The sequence below is a fragment of the Panthera leo genome, chromosome B4 (assembly GCF_018350215.1).
Source record: "Panthera leo isolate Ple1 chromosome B4, P.leo_Ple1_pat1.1, whole genome shotgun sequence".
Taxonomy (NCBI): Eukaryota; Metazoa; Chordata; class Mammalia; order Carnivora; family Felidae; genus Panthera; species Panthera leo.
The window spans coordinates 100,797,843-100,818,263 of record NC_056685.1 but is presented as its reverse complement, the minus strand read 5'-3'; the positions used below and the strand labels follow the sequence as shown (position 1 = coordinate 100,818,263).

The following is a 20,421-nucleotide window of genomic DNA, read 5'->3' as shown; positions in this document are numbered from 1 at the left end:
AAAAAAATTTAATCTTCTACACAGACTTCAAATTTATTCCTTTGCCACTTGCTTTAGGATTTGGCATCATCTTTTGTCTCCCCAGTCCCCTGGATTCTTCTGTCTCCTTACTGCTTCCTCCTTCTCTGCCTATTTCCCCCCTTCCAAAAGCTCCCCTTACCCTTCCTTCCTCTCAAACTATAGATATATTTTTGTTTTTCTCTTCAACAGGAAATTCCTAGAAAGATTATCCAAATCTCAATAGATGGGGCACCTCTCTTACTCCTTAATTAACACATGGTCACCCTATAGAAGACATTTGCATCAAGGTCATTAATGCCTGCCTAATTGCTAGAACCAACTTCTTTGTTGAGGTACACCACCAACTAGTTGGCTAAGTAGCATTTGACAACATCCACCGCATTCTGCTCATCTTACTTTGCCCCATCTCACTGGGTTAGTCCAAGTACTCTAGTTGAAGCTACTCTAGCTACCCTAAGGATCAATAATCCCCATCTGTGGATCCATCCTCTTAAAGATGGGCTCACTCTCTCACTACTCTTCCCTATTTCTGATTCCTACACCTTTGCTCATCACATACATATTGCTACTCCCCAGTGTAGAACCTCAAATCTCTCCCCTCCTGACTTTATACAGGCCTTCTGTTGAAATCTCATCCTTTTTCCATGACTTCAATCATTACCTGTGCACTAGCTATATTCTACCTAACACCTTATTGTGACCTTCAGGAAACACATGCCTAATCGCCTGAAGTCACCTCCTACTTGATGTTCCAATGGATAGGTCAAACTTTACTTTCAGAGTATGGATTTGTCATCTTCCCCCTTCTACCTTTAGTCTGTTTTCTCCCTCTGTAGTAATCACGTCTAATCGTAACTTCTCAGGAGAAACTGTGGGAACATTCATACTCCCTATATTCGTCATCTCCCACATCCAAATGAAGATTTAACACATATTCTACAATTCCCAGAAAGCATCTAGGATGATTTTTTTTTTTAAATATTTACATCAGATCATGCCACAGCCAGCTTTAAAAGTCCTCAAAAGGCTCCTCAACCAACCCCATACTTTAGCCCTGTGTGATCAGACTTCCATCGTCCCATACAAACACCTCACTGCACTCAAGCCACAGTGGACTCCCGTCACAGTACTTCTGTTCTTACCTATGCAACACTGTTGCTATTATTTATTTCAATATTTGCTCCTTTAATCCTCAAGGGTCCCTCAATCTGGTAGCTCAGGTGCTCAGCAAATATTGGCTAAATATGAATTACCTGACTACTATTCATCAAAATATTCATCAATATATTGTAGATTCATACCACAAGAGACTCTGTATTCTTAAAGGTTTAAAACAATCCAATAAAAGTTATCAAATTTGAAATTTAAATAATTTGTGACTACAAACAGGAGCATACCTAGTTTTTACTTTACCTTTCCTTATTCCACACAAACAGCAAGCACCATAAAAAATCAGATATTCAAAAGGATGTGGTCAAAGCAGTTTTGTGAGTAAGGATAGCACTCACTGTTATTAATGTTTCACCTCTTGGTTGTTAAGCAATAAAGAAACAGGCAACATCCTGTTTGGAATAGATATATGCAATTTATAAGAACTTCATAAGCCTAGTCATACTCTGTCATAATTCTCTTTCCCCTAATTTCTTGTCTCAGTTAAAGTCTGGATTTTTATCCATTAATAATATAGTGCCAATGCCAATTCTTAGGAATAGAGGCAAAAGTAATTCAACTAAAAAGCTCTATTTTTGTTATATGCATTATTCTGAATCAACACATGGAGGGCATGTCAACTTCAGATTCAAAATTCAACCACATCAGAAAAAAATGAGGATACAAGTCATTCTTAACTCAAAATCCAAAGTGCTTCCAACTAATACTGTTTGGCTGGAAAAACTACCTTTTTCATAGCATCTACATCCCTCAGGCTTTGGTTTTTCTGGTGTGTGTGTGTGTGTGTGTGTGTGTGTGTTAATCAAAAGCAGAAATATCAACACGACATGTATACTAGATGTTACATGACATCTGGGGGCTAATAAGGATTAGGAAGTAATAAAAAAATTAACAGAGTCTAATACTCATGAGAATGTTTTCACAGATTTGTAGAATCTTCGGTACAGATGTTTCAGATAAATATATAAGGACTATATTCCTATCCATAGTTATGAACTTCGTAGTTTTTTTGTTTGTTTGTTTGTTTTGTTTTTTCTGTCATGAAATATTAGCTTGGCTGTTTATTGGATTCTCTGTAATCAGAATCAAAGACCTATTTTACTATCCAACACCTCCTTATAATTGAAATAATGAAAGTAAACCCAAGGGTTGAGTTTAAGAAACATAAAATATGATATTCAGGGACTATACAGATTTTTAATATAAAGCTCTAAAAAACTTTTAACATGTGTTAATTCATGAATATGTCTTAACAAAGTTTATAGCAGCACTATTATATTTCCATATCAGTTTTGGTAGTAAAGAATATCCATAATTATAGGTCATTATCATATCCTAATTAGGGTTCATTATACAGATGAAAAAGCTGAAACTCAGAGAGGTTACATCATTTTCCAATATCACACAGCTATTATTTTAGCAGGGTCTGAAGGTATTATAATTGCTTTCAGTAAAATTATAATTAATTTCCATAGTGCCATGCTTGTGCCCAGAATAATTAGATCAAGAAGTCCCCTTAAAACTGAATTATTTTACAGAAAATTGTTTTTTACCCAGATTTTTTTTCACAATAGTTATGCAGGGTTTATGTATTGTAATAGTGCCTTTGAGTGTTTATTAATCACATACACACACACACAGACACACACACACACACACACACACACACACACACACGACATGCTAGTTAATCACTCTTTAAGAATAAATTCCTTTTATTATTTTGGATTTCAGTTTTCTGACATTAAGTAAAGCAAGTCAGCACATCAAAAGAGTTCTTTTTTTTCATTCTCCAATCCCTGATAATTGAGAAGTCATTACATTCACTTAAAATGTCTATTTTGTGCTAGAGTTTTGAAGGAAGCCTCATCTGATGGATTTTGGCTATCACTCCTGATTATATCTGCTGATATAACTTTAATGAAGGCATTTGTATTTCAGGTTGTCCTAGAAACTTCAGTTGTGGCTATTTAATAAATAGAGGGGTAAGTTTTTACCTCAGCAGTTTATCAATCTATTTTTTTATTATAAAACTTTAAACTTTACCAGTTGGTAAAGATAAAAAGAGAGATGGGAAAGGCACAGACCTCTAGATCAACAGCTTTCTGAAAAAGGCTATGAATCATATCTCATGATCAGTCACTGTTCAGAAAACGTCCAGCAGCATGCCTTTGGAGCTATTTCCAAAAGTGCTGAAGAGTCTGTGTGTTTACACTGGACTTTGTTATGAACAAGGAAAATACTATTTATGTATTTTTCAGATGCACATGGCCAGCTCTGTTCTTCAAACCAGTTGTTCAGACAAAAAGGCTCCACTTAAAATTGGAAATGGGATTTACTGCCAGCAAAACCAGTATTAAATTATTCAGCCATCAGAACAACAACAACAACAACAAAAAGTCAAGGATCTGATAAAACACCTGGAGACATGTTATTCAGGAGTCATACATATTCAGCTGTGCTGATGCTATCATTTGCCCATAAACTGCACCCAAAGAAATACATATGATAGAATGTGATCGAATGGTTTCTTAAGCAGGAAGGCATGCAAAAGAAATTTCTAGTCCATTTACAAATGCAGTGTAATCAAAAGTGAAGGTAAGCATTATATTTTAAAATAAATTTGATTCTTACCATCTGAGATTGACTCCTAGGACATCCATTGATATCTTCAACTTTTTCATTTGCTAAAGCCAAGAAATAAAATAAAAGAGAGAAAAAAAGAATGACATGCTTAAGCAATGAAGTGAAACACAAAAAAAAGGAGACTAAGAAAACACAAAAACCAAAACCAAAACAAAAACAAGCACAATGCTGCTGCTACATTCACTCTGTCTCCCCAGCCGCGTACAAGAGGACACACTTGTTAGCCGCCGCCAATTCCATATGCAAAAATCAGGCAAAAAAAAAAAAAAAAAAAGTGAGTGAGAAGGAAGTTGCTGCTAATTCTTTAGCCTGTGCCAAATGACTGCTGACATGAAACCCTTCACAATTGTCCCTGCTGGATCAGGATACAGTTTCAAGGAATCTCAGAGTGTATGAGTTGCCCTAGCTAACGAAATGCACACATGGGAGACATATGGTTTAATGAAGCGTTCATTTCTGACAATCCAGTGTATGTAAAGACACAGTTCTAGCCATTTAAAAGTATAGCCAAACTGCTTTTTTCAAACATTCTCACATAAACATTTTTAATTAAATCACGGGAGAGCTACATTAATCTCAGAGACACAGGGACTAAGTTCATATGCATTCAACTTAAATTGTGTTTGACCAAGGCGGGTGGGGGGGAGAGACTTTCATGGTTTTTCCCAGAGGGCAGGTCTTACCAATGATCTGGATGATTTCGGCTAGCAGCACTCCATCTGCAATGTCTTGTTGCAAATCCTTGATCAGCCGCTTATGGCCTGATTTTGCTAGGTAGTGGTTGGCCCAGTCAGTGTAAATCTGTTGAACAGAGGGAGAGAAGAAGGGAGATGGTGTGAGAGAAAATAGAGACAATAAAAATGCTTAAGACAAATGTTGGATTCAAAGGGAAGCTATTCTGGATCACATTCCAGTTTAAGAAGTCATAGCTCAAAAGGAAATAGTTGTAAAATAATTTTATACAGCTCTCTCTCCCACTTATCTCTTGTTTCAAAGGAGGATGAGTCACTCTCTTTCAAAACCAGGGACTAGTCACTTGTGACACAGCAAAACTCCCTTCCCCAATGACTACCCAGGAAACTCCTGTTTGCAAGTCAGTTGGATTTTCACTCTTTTCCCTGCTTCTGTCCTATCGAACCTAATCCTGCCTGTCCTTGTAAAAGGAAACCACCTGTACTGATTTATACAGGAACCTATTATAAAAATTTCTGTTTCTCTAACACCTTATTAGATTTGTCATGTGAGATACTGCATGTGACAATATTTTGGCATCGTGTTATAAAATAATTGCAAATGCCAAAGTTATTTTATTTGGACTGCCATCTCCCATTTAAGCCTCTTGAAATGTGTTTATGTAAGAAAATAGAGGAAGCAAATATAGTTATTACAGAGAAATCACAACATAGAGTGTAGGAGTGGATTATAAATCTCAAGATTGGCAATCTGTCATAAAGTGGAAGTGACTGAAAGTAAATTACGATATAAAGAAAAGCTGGAATTGTTCAAAAATTGTCACAAAAATAAAAATCTACTAATTTCTCAAATGTTATGGGACACCCCTAAGGTAATGTAATCTAAGTATAAGGAAATAAATAAGCATTAAGATGTTTCAATTTTACAGATGGCTCTTTCAGATACATTAGTCAAGTTTATTACAAGGCAAACCATGGTATGTAATATGTAACAGAAGAACACAGTGTCTGGAATGATAACAGAGGAGGGGAATTGATTGAGAAATATACATATAAAAGTGTGTTAGAGAAGCACTGGAATTAGAACAGGGAACATAATGGAACCTGGGTATAAGAAGGGAAGGGAAGGGCCTTCCCCACAGAGAATACCAGTACAGAAGGGCAGAGTGGCAAAGGAATCAGGCACAGTTGGAAAATCTGTAATTAAGGCAGCAAGCCTTAATGAGGACAATTAGACCGAAGAGGTAACTTGCATCTTTTAGAAGGCCAAGAAAATTGGAAAAAAATGCTACTTTTTGCTTCTAACAAAACCAATATATGTGTTTTCATAAAAATAAAACAAAATAAGTCAGAAGTGTAGAAACTAAGAAGTAAAAGTTTCCTCACAACTTTTCAATAATTTTTCCGCTTTTCAATAATTTGGTATGAATAGGTCTAGAATTTTGTTTTATGCTTACACACTGGACCACATGACACCATATTACACACACATATATACACACGATAGGATTTTTAACCAAAAATGTCTCAAATTTCACTTATCGTTCTGCACTTTTCAACTTTCTATGTGACAGTATTTTAGTAACACTGCTATAACCATTTTACATACATATGTCTTGCTATTTTTTAGATATTTTTTAAACGCTTATTTATTTTTGAGAAAGAGAGTGGGGAAGGGACAGGGGGGAGGGGAGAAAATCCCAAGCAGGCTCTATGCTGTCAGTGCAGAATCTGACAGGGGGCTTGAACCCATGAACCATGACATCATGACCTGAGGCAAAGTCAGATGCTTAACTGATGGAGCCACCCAGGTACCCCAATGTCTCACTATTTTTGATATTATATTGTACATACCAATACCCCTGTTGAAAGATATTTAATTTGCTTAAATCTGTCTCTATTACATATAAAGTTATAAGAGAGAGCCTTAAAAATGTATCTTTCACACTTTCATGCTCCTATTTTTATAGGACCCAAACCTAAGTGGGGCTGTTAGGTTTTTTTTTTTTCTTAATGAATCCTAGGTACAAACATTCCAAAATACAGTATACAGTATAGTCAAAGAAAATGGTTATTTTAGAAAATATAAAGTAGAATCTTAATGCAACACAGTGTTAAGTTTCCTAAAAGAGTATAAATAATTGGAAGCATCCAGTTGCATAAGGAAAATAAATGAGACGGCAATGTTACACCTCCTTTCACCATATTCATAATCTTTATACCAAAGACATTAGTATAAGAAAATATACTTGCATAACTGCTCGATTAGAAAGCAAACACACAATTTCTAGATAGACACTTTTTTTTTATTCAGGGGTCATTTTCCTCAAAATTTTATTCTACTTGTATTTACTATTTTGCAATAGGAAAATTTATTTTTACAAGGATGTATACTGTTGAAAATCTAAAACATTGAGGACCTTCCCCTGTACACACCAGGCAAATGATAACATTAATTGCTTGGCCTTCTACTAGAAATTTCAGGTTGAGCCAGACTTGATTTGTGCCCTTGTCTCCATCGGCAGTGAGTTACAAGGACCGGTTGGCTGACTTTAAAGGATCCCTCAAAGATGAAGAACATGAGTTCTGGAGTCAGTAGACCTGGCTTTGAGGCCCAGGAGACCTCTTACCACCCATGGGACCTTTGGACAAGTTTCTTATCCTCTCTAAACCTCAAATCCCTCATCTGCAAAATAAGCATAATATTAATACCTACATTGGAGGGTTATGGCAGGATTAAATAAGACAGCACTTGTAAAGTATCCACCACAGAATTAGCCCTGAAGAAATGTCTGCTATTATTATCATCATTATGGCATCTCGTTTTCTTTGCTATGATGGCTTTCCAACAAATATTTATTAAGGTTATTGTTTTGTAGAGGTTAAAGATTTTAGAGGATTGGCAGACCTGAAAAAATTGTGCTCCTTAGGGTGTCTGGGTGGCTCACTCGGTTAAGAGTCTGACTTCAGCCTAAGTCAAGATCTCACCGTTCCCTGAATTTAAGCCCTGTATCGGGCTCTGTGCTGACAGAGCCTGGAGCCTGTTTCAGATTCTGTGTTTTCCTCCCTTCCCCCCGCCCACCCCTACTCGTGCTCGCTCTCTCTCTCTCTCTCTCTCTCTCTTTCTCTGTCTACTTCAAAAATAAACATTTAAAAAATTTTTTAAATGTGCTCCTTGCTAATTCTGCCACTACTTGTATCTCTGACACCTCCTGCCTTCTAATTCAATGTGGCCACAGATCTGTCTGCCATCTAAACTCAGAGGAAGGTACCTGGTTTAAGGCTGCCATGTTCTCATTCAGGTTTGCAATGCCTCCATTGTGACACCACCCCCATCAAACTCTAGGTTACATGCATTGTTTTATGATAGCATTACATTAGGCAAAAAAAAAAAAACAAAAAAAACAAAAAACTTATTTAAATATACATAGAATGGGATATATTAGAAATGAAAACAAGAATACTTTCATTCTCCAAATGCATGTCAACAGTGCCTTAGCTTATATCCAACTTGCTCCTGGACTTAGGTAAGGAAACAGATGGGAAGCCAGCTGGTTGCCTTCAAGACTGACTGGAAAAGCCTCTGATTTAGCTCATAAAATGTTTTTCACTTGGTCCAGATTTCTTCCAGAGGAATCCCAAGCCTAAGTGCTTTGACTTGTATACCATGTATAATATGTGAAACATTGCTCAGACCATAATCTCTGACTTTAGTTGCAATCAGCAAAATCAATTCGGACTATATGAATAAACTAAAAATAAATCTCCATTTAAAAAAAGTCCTTATGCTTAGTTATCTTTCTTAAACATGTGTAAAAGATACTTGAGACCCTATAAGACCCTACTTGAGACCTTTCCTTTGGAAAGGATGTTATTATCTAGATGAAATATAAAACAATTACAAAGTAATTTATATCTTTAATATTACACATAAATTTATTTTTGCCTTTTAAAATTTTATATATGTAAATTGAAGAAATAAGTGGAAATATGAGATGTATCTTTAATGAGACAGTTTTCAAGCAAAGGACACATGGCATTTAAATATATGCAAAACGCATCAATAAACTTCCTGTACTACTCCAGTGAGAGAGGATACCAACAACCTCATCAACTGTCACAAGAGAATCTATTGTTCAAATAAATACAACAGAATGGCAAAATCATGTCCAGATTTTGGATCTGAACTCCAAAGTTGCCTTTGGTTCATTACCAGACACAGACACAAAATCACAATATTTAACCACTTAGCTTCACTTGAGATACAAAATGAGTGGTAATGTTTTTTGTAGGATTATGCTATAAAGTAACTATAGGTTTTTAGTGAACACACTGATATGATGGGGAACAATATCAAATTAATCATAAATTAATGTTCAGTCATCTAGGTCTGGCTGAAGCTTTAAATATAACTTATCTCTAAATATGTGGAGTCAATTTTCCTCACCTGTTTTAACTGCAATATTATAAATATAATGTTATCTGATATGGTAATTATATTTTAGAGATTCAGAAAATTAATGAGATTAGACTTAACAAAGGAATACTCAGTTCAGGTAAAATTATATATGTATTAATTCATTTACAGTAATTCATTACGATAAAATCAAAGATACCATGACATAATTTATATTTCATATTGATCTGCATGAATTTTAAGGCCTATTATGCAAGACTATGTACTCCTTGAGAAATATTCCATATTGCTGGAATTTCTGTCCCACTCTTAAAAGCCGTGTGAACATGGGTTGAATGTTTATTTTCTCTCAGTTCCAGAGTTTTTCTCTTCTGTAAAATGGCAACAAAAATATTACATACTAATGGGATTATTGTAAGGATTGAATGAATTTATAGTTTTGAAACACAGTCTTTCACTTAATAAGTACTTGTTAAATGTTAAATATTACTATTCACTGTTACTATTTTAATGTAAACTACATTTATATTAATTATAATGAGTTTATATTAAATATAATGATTATGAACGATTATCATTTCAAATCCTTAAATCTTAGCTATTTGCCCAAATGTAGTTAACCTAATGAAAACTTTTGCAAAATGTAATGATCTCTTAGCTTAGCCATTTGCTTTTATATTTCTTTTACAGTGTTTTTTTTTTTCTCATTATAAAACAATGGGTTCAAATAGAAGGCAATATATGTGACACCATATTGCTTCTGTCCAGTGAACTTGTCATAGTAAAACAACATTGGAAGATCTGATTTTCCACAGAGTCCTAAGCTTTTGTTTATAGTAATTTTTTTTTACTACAGACAATATAACAAACAGCATCTGTATATCACAGCAAGCTGCCCCTGAACTTTAAAGCCAATATTTAATTTAGCATTTGATGAGTGTATTATAAATAACCTAACTGCAATATAAAAATAATTATGAGTACTTTTGTTATTCCATATACTACTCTGAGATATATAAATATTTCAAAGAGATACAATATTTTAATGAGTATTAAATGATCAAAGACATTAAAGAAGTAGTAGAAGAAAAACAGACTTCATTTAACCCCAGAGGTTGTTTTAATAGAAAGACGCAAATCTATAACCTGGTTAGAAAATATTATAAATGTAGTCACATGATTTTTACATACTAGCTGAGCTAGTTTTAACCCTGCACATATTTATACACATTAGTTTTTTTCCCAACATTCAAGCAGTAGTTATATATCCCTATAAAATACTACTCTCTGATATGTTCAAATTATCAACTTTGAGAAATCATATAGGATTTTTTAAATCTTTAACAGATAGAAATTGGGTCGAAAACAAAGAAATTCAATGGCAATAACTAGCCTTCTATATCTTAGAAAGCAGTGTAAGACAAATTACATAAAGTTAACAAATAAATAGATCAGGGAAGTGTGACTGTGACATAAGTATTCTTCTCACAAAGATGAAAACTATCATGGTGCTATGATCATTAGTAACCATGCTTACCAACCTGAATCAGTCATTCCAGGGAGAAAAGATGCACAGGGGAAGGGGAAGAATCTGGAACTGAATGAACTTTTTCCTCAAGACTGAACTTTAAACCAGAAGTGACTGAATTATCTTGCATTTGGAGAAATAAATTTTCTACTACTGCACGTAAAGAAAGGCTTGGGAGGTGGACCTACATATTTATTATTTTTAAAAGTTGTAATTTTGCACATCTAAGTTTAGTACTCAAAAACTCATGAATGTATGCAATACTGGATAAAGAAGGCTGGAAAATTACAACATGGAATTAAGACATAAGACATGCTATTTTTAGTTTAAAAAGCCAATCACAGACTGAATCTTTCGTTGATGTTACAGAACTAACATGACCACCAGATCCACTGAGTCAAATTTCATGACCCTTACAGACCTAGAATTCTCAATACTGAGGACCACGTGGTATTAGTAGGAAGTGAACCCATTCAAAGCTTTTGGTAATGTTGAGATCATCATAATATATGTAACAGATTCACCAAGTAAATGGTTGAACTCAGCTGATTTATTTCTGTTTTTACATCAAGGTAAATGCTGGCTCTTTATGGAGTTTCTCAATCTCTGTATAATTGCACCAAAAGGAATAAAATATCTAAGAATAAATTTAACCAAGGAAGTGAAAGACTTATACTGTGAAAACTTTAAGACACTGATAAAATAAATTGAAAAAGACACAAACATATGGAATGATATACCATGTTCATGGATTAGAAGAATTAGTATTATTAAAATGTCTGTACTGCCCAAACCAAACTACAGATTCAGTGAAATCTATATCAAAATCACAGGACTAAAACAAATATAGTTTAGTTCTAAACTAAAAAAGTATAGAACCACCAAATGCCTTGAGTAGCCAAAGCAATCTTGCAAAGGAATAACAAAGCTGGAGGTATCACAATTCCAGATTTCAAGATATACTATAAAACCATACTAATCAAAACAGTATGGTACTGGGACAAAATAAGACACATAGATCAATGGAACAGGATCCACTTCCCAGAAATAAACCCAGGTGTCTATGGTCAATTAACCTATGACAAAGGGGGCAAGAATATGAAATGGGGGAAAAGACAGTCTTCAATAAATGGTGCTGGGAAAAATGGACAGCTATCTCCAAAAGAATGAAACTGGACCAGCTTCTTACATCATACACAAAAATATACTCAAAATGGATTAAAGACCTAAGTGTGAGACCTGAAACCATAAAACTCCTGGAAGAAAATACAGGCAGTAGTCTCTGCCTTTGACACTGGCCTTAACAACATATTTATGGATATGTCTCCTCAGACAAGGGGAACAAAAGCAAAAATAAACTATTGGGATCACACCAAAATAAAAAGCTTCTGCATAGTGAAAAAAATCAACAAAATAAAAAGGCAACCTATTGAACAGGAGAAGACATTTTCAAATTAATTCTGATAAGTGGTTAATATCCAAAATATATAAAGAACGTGTAGGACTCAACATCAAAAAGAAAACAATCTGATTTAAAAATGGGCAGAAGACCTGAATAGACACTTTTCCAAAGGTAAGATCCAGATGGCAAAAGACATAAAAATATCCTCGACATCAGGGAAATGCAAATCAAAAGCACAATGAGATACCACACCAGTCAGGATGGTTAATATCAAAAGCACAAAAAATAACAAGTGCAGGCAGAGATGTGGAGAAAAAGGAATCCTCATACACTGTTGGTGGGAATGTAAATTGGCACAGTCACTGTGGAAAACAGTATGGAGGTTTCTCAAAAAATTAAAAATCAAAATACCATATGATCCAGTAATTCCACATAGGTATTTACTCAGAGAAAATGAAAATGTTAATTTCAAAAGATATATGCCCCCTAAGTTTGTTGCAGGATTATTTATAATAGCCAACTCAAGTTTCTGTTGATAGATGGATAGAGAAATATGCGGAATATTACTCAGCCATAAAAGAGTATGAGATCTTACTATTTGAGACAACGTGGATGGACCTAGAGGTTATTATGCTAAGTGGAATAAGTCAGACAAAGAAAGATGAACATCTTGTGATTTCACTTTCATGCGAAATCTAAAAAAACAAAACAAATGAACAAACAGAAACAAATCCACAAATACAGTGAATAATCTAGTGGTTGCAAGAGGGGAAAACAGTGGGGGGGTGGTAAAATAAGTGAAAGGGATTAAGAGGTACAAACTTCCAGTTATGAAATAAATAAGTCACAGAGATAACAAGTATTGCACTAGGAGTATAGTCAATAATTTGTAATAATGTTGTATGGTGTATACTTGTCATGGTGAGCACTAAGTAGTGTATAAATGTGTTGTATCACTATGCTATACACCTGAAACGAATATAACAATGTACATCAGCTATTCTTCAGTAATAAAAATTGTTTTAAAAAATTAAGTTTCTGTATAGTTTAAATAAATTGAATAAAATATATAAAACAACTTCTTAGAGGGGTCATTAAATTTATAACCATTAATTATAACCCCCAAAAGTACTGAAAAGCATTCACTTTTCCATCTAAATCTTCGGGGATTCTGCAAAAAAATAAAACTTTAAGTTTGTATGAGAAAAAATTTTTTTCAAGTTTAAAGGTTGATTTAAAAGTGACTATTAAAGTTTCAACAACTCCAGAAAATTCGTGAATGGTCTATAAAGGCAAGAAAACTCTAAAGAAAACATAAAATTGATTCTGATAATTTCCTCTAACTTTTTCTTTATTTCTCATATCCAATCTCTGACCCAGTTCTGTTCATTCTATATCCTGAATGCCTCTTGACCCTTCTGCCCCATTACTGCTATAATCACCCTGGTTCAGCTTTTCATCATCTCTCACCCAAATTGCTTTACCAGTCCTATAAACAGTCTGAATGTAGGCAGGCTAAGCAATAAACTGTTTTATACACTATTGCTAGTGATGACTTTAAAATGCAAATCTGATCAAGTAATTTACCTTCCTACCTAAAAATCACCCAAGAGCTCCATTTACTTTCAGAAAAAGAGCCTCTTTATGAAGCCAATGTATTCTTTTTAAAAGTGAATTGGCTTCAAGAAAAGTGGCAGAAAGAAAGAAAGAAAGAAAGAAAGAAAGAAAAGGAAAAACGAAAAGGAAAGAAAGAAAAGGAAAGAAAGAAAAGGAAAGAAAAGAGGAAGGTACGGCTATGAAGGTTCTAGAAGAATGAAGATTGAGGAAAGTGACACAAAACGATGATCTTTGATAAGCAGAAAGAAGGGGAAAGCATATTCTACCGACAGATACAGGAATAACGAAATCTACAAAGGGTCACAGGTATGAAACAGCATGCAGAATTCACTGAATATTGAATAATTCCATTTGGTCACAGCATGGGGAAGAGGCACATAGAAAGACTAGAAGTAAGAGAATAGGAATCAGGTGGAGTCATATATAAATATAAGAGGGCTGCCTCAATATTTTTAGGTGAATGTTAGCTTATTTATATATAGGGATATAAAAATGATAGCTCTGGCCGAGTTTCTAACTGCTGCTCTGGTGCCGCTATGGAGGATAGTTTCGAGCAGAGAAAAACTGAACAAAGGGAGCCTACTTAAGAGGCTAGTGTAAGACTTCCACTTTCTAGAAGGTGCAGTACTTTTCTGCCCTGTATTTTCTAGAAAATTTCCCTCCAGACAGCCAGAATACAAATAAATAAATTAATTAATTAAATAAGTAAATAAAACTCAAACTCTATTTCCCATGACCACAATACGTGGACACAGAAAACCGATGAAAGAATGATAAATGATTTAGCAAAGGGGAACAAAGGAAGAATAAACCACAGGAGCCTGCAGAGGGAGATATCAGAGCAATGTAAACAGATTTTCCCACAGAACCCCAGAAGAGCTCAGGAAGTGTGGGCATCAGACCAGATGGAAGGTGGGGTGGACCAGAGTGAAGAGGCCTATGGTTACGTGCCTCCCCCTCGCTCCATCAAGAGCCAGTAAATGTTGACCAGGGAAAATCCAGCGTTGACTTACCAGTCAGACAGGAAGGTGGAGACATGGGAATGAAAACCGGAGGTTAAGTGAAATTATGCTTCCTGATATAAAGACTTGAGCAACTGTCTTCCCTTCTAGGCTCCTTCTTTTTCAGAAATGCAGGGTGGTGTATCTCCCACCCTCATTCCAGCCCCAAATGGAAACTCTTTCTCTGACTACAATGATCATACCTAAGACCAATAGGCATTGAAGTTCAAGGTACCCAGTCCATCAACCAGCTGGCCAGTGGGGAGCCTATAGTGAATCCCCCAGGACGTTAAGGATTGTGCGTATATATGAACAGAGTTGCGGGTTACCAAATGCTTTATGAAAGCCTCTGAAATAAACTGTCGGTACTAGATAAACAGATCAAAAAGAAGTCAGAATAAAATGGAGTGAAAGTCAGGGGCAAAAGGAGACTTCAAGAAAATTATTATTTTTTAATGTATATTTTAATGAGAAAAGAGTAACTTTTAACACTAGAGAAATCACTCAGTTTACCTGACAGTTGAATATCCTGCATAAGTGACACAGAACCTCACACCTGCAGGTAAGAGAGAGTGGGCTGGAGAAGCTGATATGGGACAATTACATAAAATGCCACTTGGCAAGCAGAGAAAAAGAATGACTGCACATATTCCCTGCCTGGTAATTTGATCCTGCAGAAGGAGGTAAATACAATTAAAGAGGAAAATTGGGAGGCATATGAGAAAATTATAATCATGGTGTCTCCTACTTAGGCTCCAAAAAAAAGTCTGGCTTCTAGCCTATAATAGGACCATCTTTAGGTGATCCATATTAAGGATACACTTAGAGTTGTACAGTTGTGTGTGGTGATCTTGACAGGTTAATATAATAGTACTCTAAAAATGCCTTCATTTTTAGGTTTTAAGAAAATATAAATAATCTTTTAATGTTTTAATTCTTATTTAATTTTTTAAAATATTTATTTATTTATTTATTTATTGAGAGAGAGAGAGAGAGAGCAAGAGAACCTGCATGAGCAGAGGAGAGGAAGAGACAGTGAGAGAGAGAGAATCCCAAGCAGGCTCCACATGGAGCCCGACATGGGGCTGCATCCCATGAACCGTGAGATCATGACCTGAGCTGAAATCAAGAGTTGGACACTTAACCGGGCTAACTAGGTACCCCAATACCTTTCATATTTTTTTTTAAAAAAAAAGGTTTGATTTCATTTGCAAAGATGAAAACGCCCTAATGCTGATGAATATATTAAAATTCCAGTCCACGTCACATATAGTACTAATAATATATTCCCTGTGAAGTTATTACCAGTCTTAAGTAAACATGACTAAACTTCATTTACATGCGTAAATATCACTTTCCATTATTAGTGCGTTTAAGTTTCCCAGTTCTTTGAGTTAATTCCTATCTAAGAATACACCTAAACTGTCTGTTGTACTTATTGTGACCAGAAGCCAGATGGAACAAGTAATCAACATCAATATTTTCAACTCTGATGCAGGCAATCCTACCCATCCTCTTCCTTGATATGTGGCTATAAAATGCACCCCTTAATTCAAGTTTCAGATTTTACTGGAACCAAAATTATATTGATATTTATCTGTTTAAATTTATAGCCACAAATTATTAGCTTGGACTATAATGAATAGATGTTAGATGTTAGATCTGTTAGATGAACAGATATAGACCTCAGTGTAAGCTCGTAGGAAAAGAAAGGATGGGGCTTATTGTGCAAACTATAGTATGTTCTAATTTTTTTCACCTGTGGTTTCTTTACAGAGAAAAATAACTGAGGCCATATATAAACTGTGGCATCCTATTAGCAACTCAAACCAGCCAACAATGATTGAGCAGAGCTATGCTGGGTATTACAGGCAACACTAAAAGGATAAGACACATAGTTTGTCCTTGAGGAGGGAAGGTGGGAGGAGAAAGGGAACAGGTTAGCCAATTTTGAGAACCTACTAGATCTCTGCAATAATGACTGCCTAGTCTTCCCCCATCTCACCTACTGAGTGGTAGTGCACCCACCGGACTCTTTATCCAAATCATCACTTCCCATATTCTTGCGAAGACTTCTCAGCATTCATTTGAGCCCATGTATGGCACTCTCCCATCCAAGTACTAACCAGGTCCACCCCTGCTTTGCTTAGCTTAGCTTCTGAGATCAGATGAGATCAGGCATGTTCAGGGTGGTATGGCCATAGACATATATGTCACTCTCTAATCCTTACTACTCCAAATGTAAAGAATACTTTGGCTCCTGAGTCAGTATTTTCTCCCCTAAACTTAAGTGTTAACAAACATCCTGGGCAATTTCATTATCAGTATAGACAATCTATCAAACACGATGCCAGAAATTAAATATATAATGAGGAACCATCTACCCTATCTTAAATGCACAGTGCCTATTAATGACTTTTTCTTCTACAGACAATATGGCATTGTGGGAATTCTTGAAAAAGGAGTTGAATATTATAATTATGTAGCATGATTCTAGTATTAACTTAGATTTTATTTCATTTAACTTCAGTTGCCTTTCTACTGCTACCAGCAGTATGACAAAAAAAGGACTGAGGGGAGGGGCTATACAGAATTCTTTCTCCAAGATGTAGTATCTATTTATAATAGTGTTGAGAGTAAAGCACTGTTTTAAACATGTAAAGTCATTTAACTCACTCAATCCTCAAAGCTCCCTACGAGCTCCATTCCATTTGGAGATGAGGATCTTGAAATAGAGAAGTGAAGTATTTTCCCCACGTCACAACAGTAAGTGCTGCATAGATCCCAGATTTTCTGGCTCAAAAGCCACACTCTCAGCCCAAACAAAAGGTAATATTTCAGTTATGAGCCTTCCTTAATTCCAGCCTCCTACAGTTATTTCCAATGTATCTGACATCTATCTCAAAATATGGTGAAAAACCTCCTTTATCTGACTGCCACACATCTGGCATTTATAGAATGCTCTATGGGGAATGCATCCTAACAGCTTGCAAAATTCTAATAATGCAGGTGACATGAGCTAAAATCTGCATATTAAACTGTACCAAAGAGTATTTTAGAAAAACAGTTAAAAGAATTTTTAGTACTCACACTTTTCTAGGGGGGAAAAGGCATGTTACTTGAGATTCTTTTGTTGTTGTTGCTGTTTTGTTTTATTTAGGTTTTTTGTTTTAATTTTTTAATGTTTATTTATTTTTCAGAGAGAGAGGGAGACAGAGAGAGAGAGAGACAGAGTGCGAGTGGGAGAGGGGTAGAGAGAGAGGGAGACACAGAATTGACACAGGCCCCAGGCTCCACGCTGTCATCACAGAGCCCGACGTGGGGCTCGAACTTACCAACCTGAGATCATGACATGAGCTGAAGTCGGATGCTTAACTGACTGAGCCACCCAGGTGCCCTGAGCTGCTTTTTCTTTCATTTTATCACACTCTGTAATTGATATAAATTGATAATGCAAATGAATTCAAGGTAAATAGTAACAACCACTCTTCAAACATCAAATAACATGGCAGAAAATATGTGAGCAGATAATGTTAATGAAACATCAAGTTAAGAGAGAATAAATATGTCTAAGTCTTAGCATTTCAGAGTTTCTAGACTTCTGAACTGGGCATTTCTAATCACATACCAATAATTAGCAGTGAGGAATTGACTAATAGAAAAATGCTTAGTGTAAGCCAATGGTTTTCAGTCTTCCCGGACCAACATCATCAGAGTCATGTAGGAACTTGTTAGAAATGCAAATTATCAGTCCTCACCCCAGATCTACTGACTTAGAGACTCTGGAAAGGGGGCCAGTAATTTGAGTTTTAACATGGCCTCCAGGTGATTCTGCTGTGTGTTAGTATTTAAGAACCAAAGGTATAAATGAATGCTGTTCACAAATTTCTAACACTTTAAATTGTATTTTAATGTAAAGAGAATGCTATTTCATTGTAAGGGAAAGATAACAAAAGACTAATGGCTTATATACTATTGCCCCTTACCTCCTAAATGTTTCTTGCTACCAAGAAAAACACATGGAGCCCATAAAATACTGATTATAAATGCTCTTTGCAAAACATTCATCCTCATGTTTTAAATCCTTTAAATTATTAGAGATCGAGGTAGGCATTTATTTCAAAGTTTTTTTCCAAAGAAAATCATTTCTTTCTTTAGAAAGAGGTGAAGAAGGAGCAGTTCACATTTACTGAGGCTGAAAACACAGAACTTGGAAGCCGAGAGAGAACACACTCCCTGCTGTGCTAAAAAGCCACAGTGGAAAGTAATGGAAATACAAATGCAGTACCCTAGGGGTTATAATACATCCATCCAACCATGGAGAGGCAGCAGGAGTAACATTTCTGGGAGGAAAAAAGGAGACCTTTCAAAATATTTGTTTTCTTGACATCTTTCTTTCCTTTTTTGTTACGTAACTCTAAGCAAATGCAACATTAGGTAGAAGATTTTGTTGACCCTTACTAGAACATATTCTATTTCCATAAATAATTTGAAATGCTTGAAGCTATCACAAATTATAATAAAATACACACACATGTACATGCATGACACATGGTGAGATCTGCCATCCAGTTGGCTGTTTTCTAAAGACACTCTGAGGGGAAAATAAATTTAAAAAAATAAATAAATAAAATAAAGACACTTCGATAGATTCAAGTTACACTCCCTTCAGACACAATTATCTGTCCGCTTCCTGCAGGTGGTTTCTCTTCCTGCAGTGACATGCTATAGCTCCAAATCACCACGGGTAGGGGCTAGAGAGCCACGTAACTCAAGACCATCAGCCAAGGCTGCGACCGTGCCGCTTTGTCACAGTGCAAAGTAAAACAGCTCACAGAATCAAACAACCACGTTAGTAGTCTCCTGACAACTAAGAGAGCACCAAGACTTTAGAAATCGTCACACTAGCAGCCACCTTAAAAACCTCCGTATTTCTTCCTGAAATTCTTCCATTTTAAATGTACCCCCATTGCCAGATTGCTAAGGATTCCGTTTGAAGCCCTTAGAAATTATTGCATTACATTAAATAAAATGGGAAAAAAGAGAACAAAAACAGTTTTCTCACCATGTGATTTTATATTGTATTTCTATACAAATGCAAGCAAATAACAATGAAAGATTCTAAATCGGCCAGTATTTTAAGTTCAAGCCCATAAACCAAATTTTACAGTCTGTTTTCCTTATAAAACCTATTCCCGTGATTGAAGTTGTTCCTTAAGAGGTATGTGAAAGGCTGTGTGAAACATTCATCCAATATGGATGACTCAGTCAGTTAAACTCACTAAGAAGGGAGGCTGATCTAAGTTGACGTTCTTCAGTTCCTAACCCCTCCAAGAAAAAAGATAAATTGTGAAGGGATTCAGAAGTGGAAAGTATGGAGCCTGGAGTGAGAAATTCTAGGCTCCTTTCCCAGTCTCACCTCTTACTATAGGATCCTGAGTTTCCTCTTTTTTCATGCAAGGATCACATCCTTATCTACTCAGCCTCTCTCATAGGATTGTTATGAGGATTAACTGTGTAGAAAACATTTGCAAAAGCAAAATGTGTTACACATTGCAAGGCATCATTATTATAATCAATAACATGTTACCCATGAATAACATTCAAAACCACATTCCCCCAAAATAAACATACAATAAGTTCAAATAATATTGCACAGGCATAGTGAGGGAGACTACTCTTTGTTTTTAAATTGCCTTAATGAAACACAGAAACTAATTTGTTACCATGAAATAAACTTGTCTTGAACTTCTTCCCTGTCCATTTCTGATGTATTACCTAGTCTATTTCAAGAAAGGTTATAATGCTTCATCTGTGTCTTTTGACAATGGATGATTGTACAACTACTCCTCACATTTTATAAAGAGTTGATCCAACCAGGAATGCCCCTCCAGCCTCCTTATGACGGGCAGTCCTCTCACAGCCAC

General features: G+C 35.6%; 1 protein-coding gene across 1 annotated transcript in view; it reads right to left on the bottom strand.

The window, feature by feature from the left end:
• NAV3 (neuron navigator 3) overlaps positions 1–20,421 on the bottom strand; it is a 599,823-nt gene that overhangs the window by 252,505 nt on the left and 326,897 nt on the right. Inside the window, exons 2-3 of the mRNA XM_042947238.1 lie at positions 4,521–4,638; positions 3,826–3,878 (exon numbers count right to left, since the gene is read on the bottom strand). Of these exons, the coding sequence (XP_042803172.1) occupies positions 3,826–3,878; positions 4,521–4,638 (171 nt within the window). The remainder of the gene's footprint in view (positions 1–3,825; positions 3,879–4,520; positions 4,639–20,421) is intronic.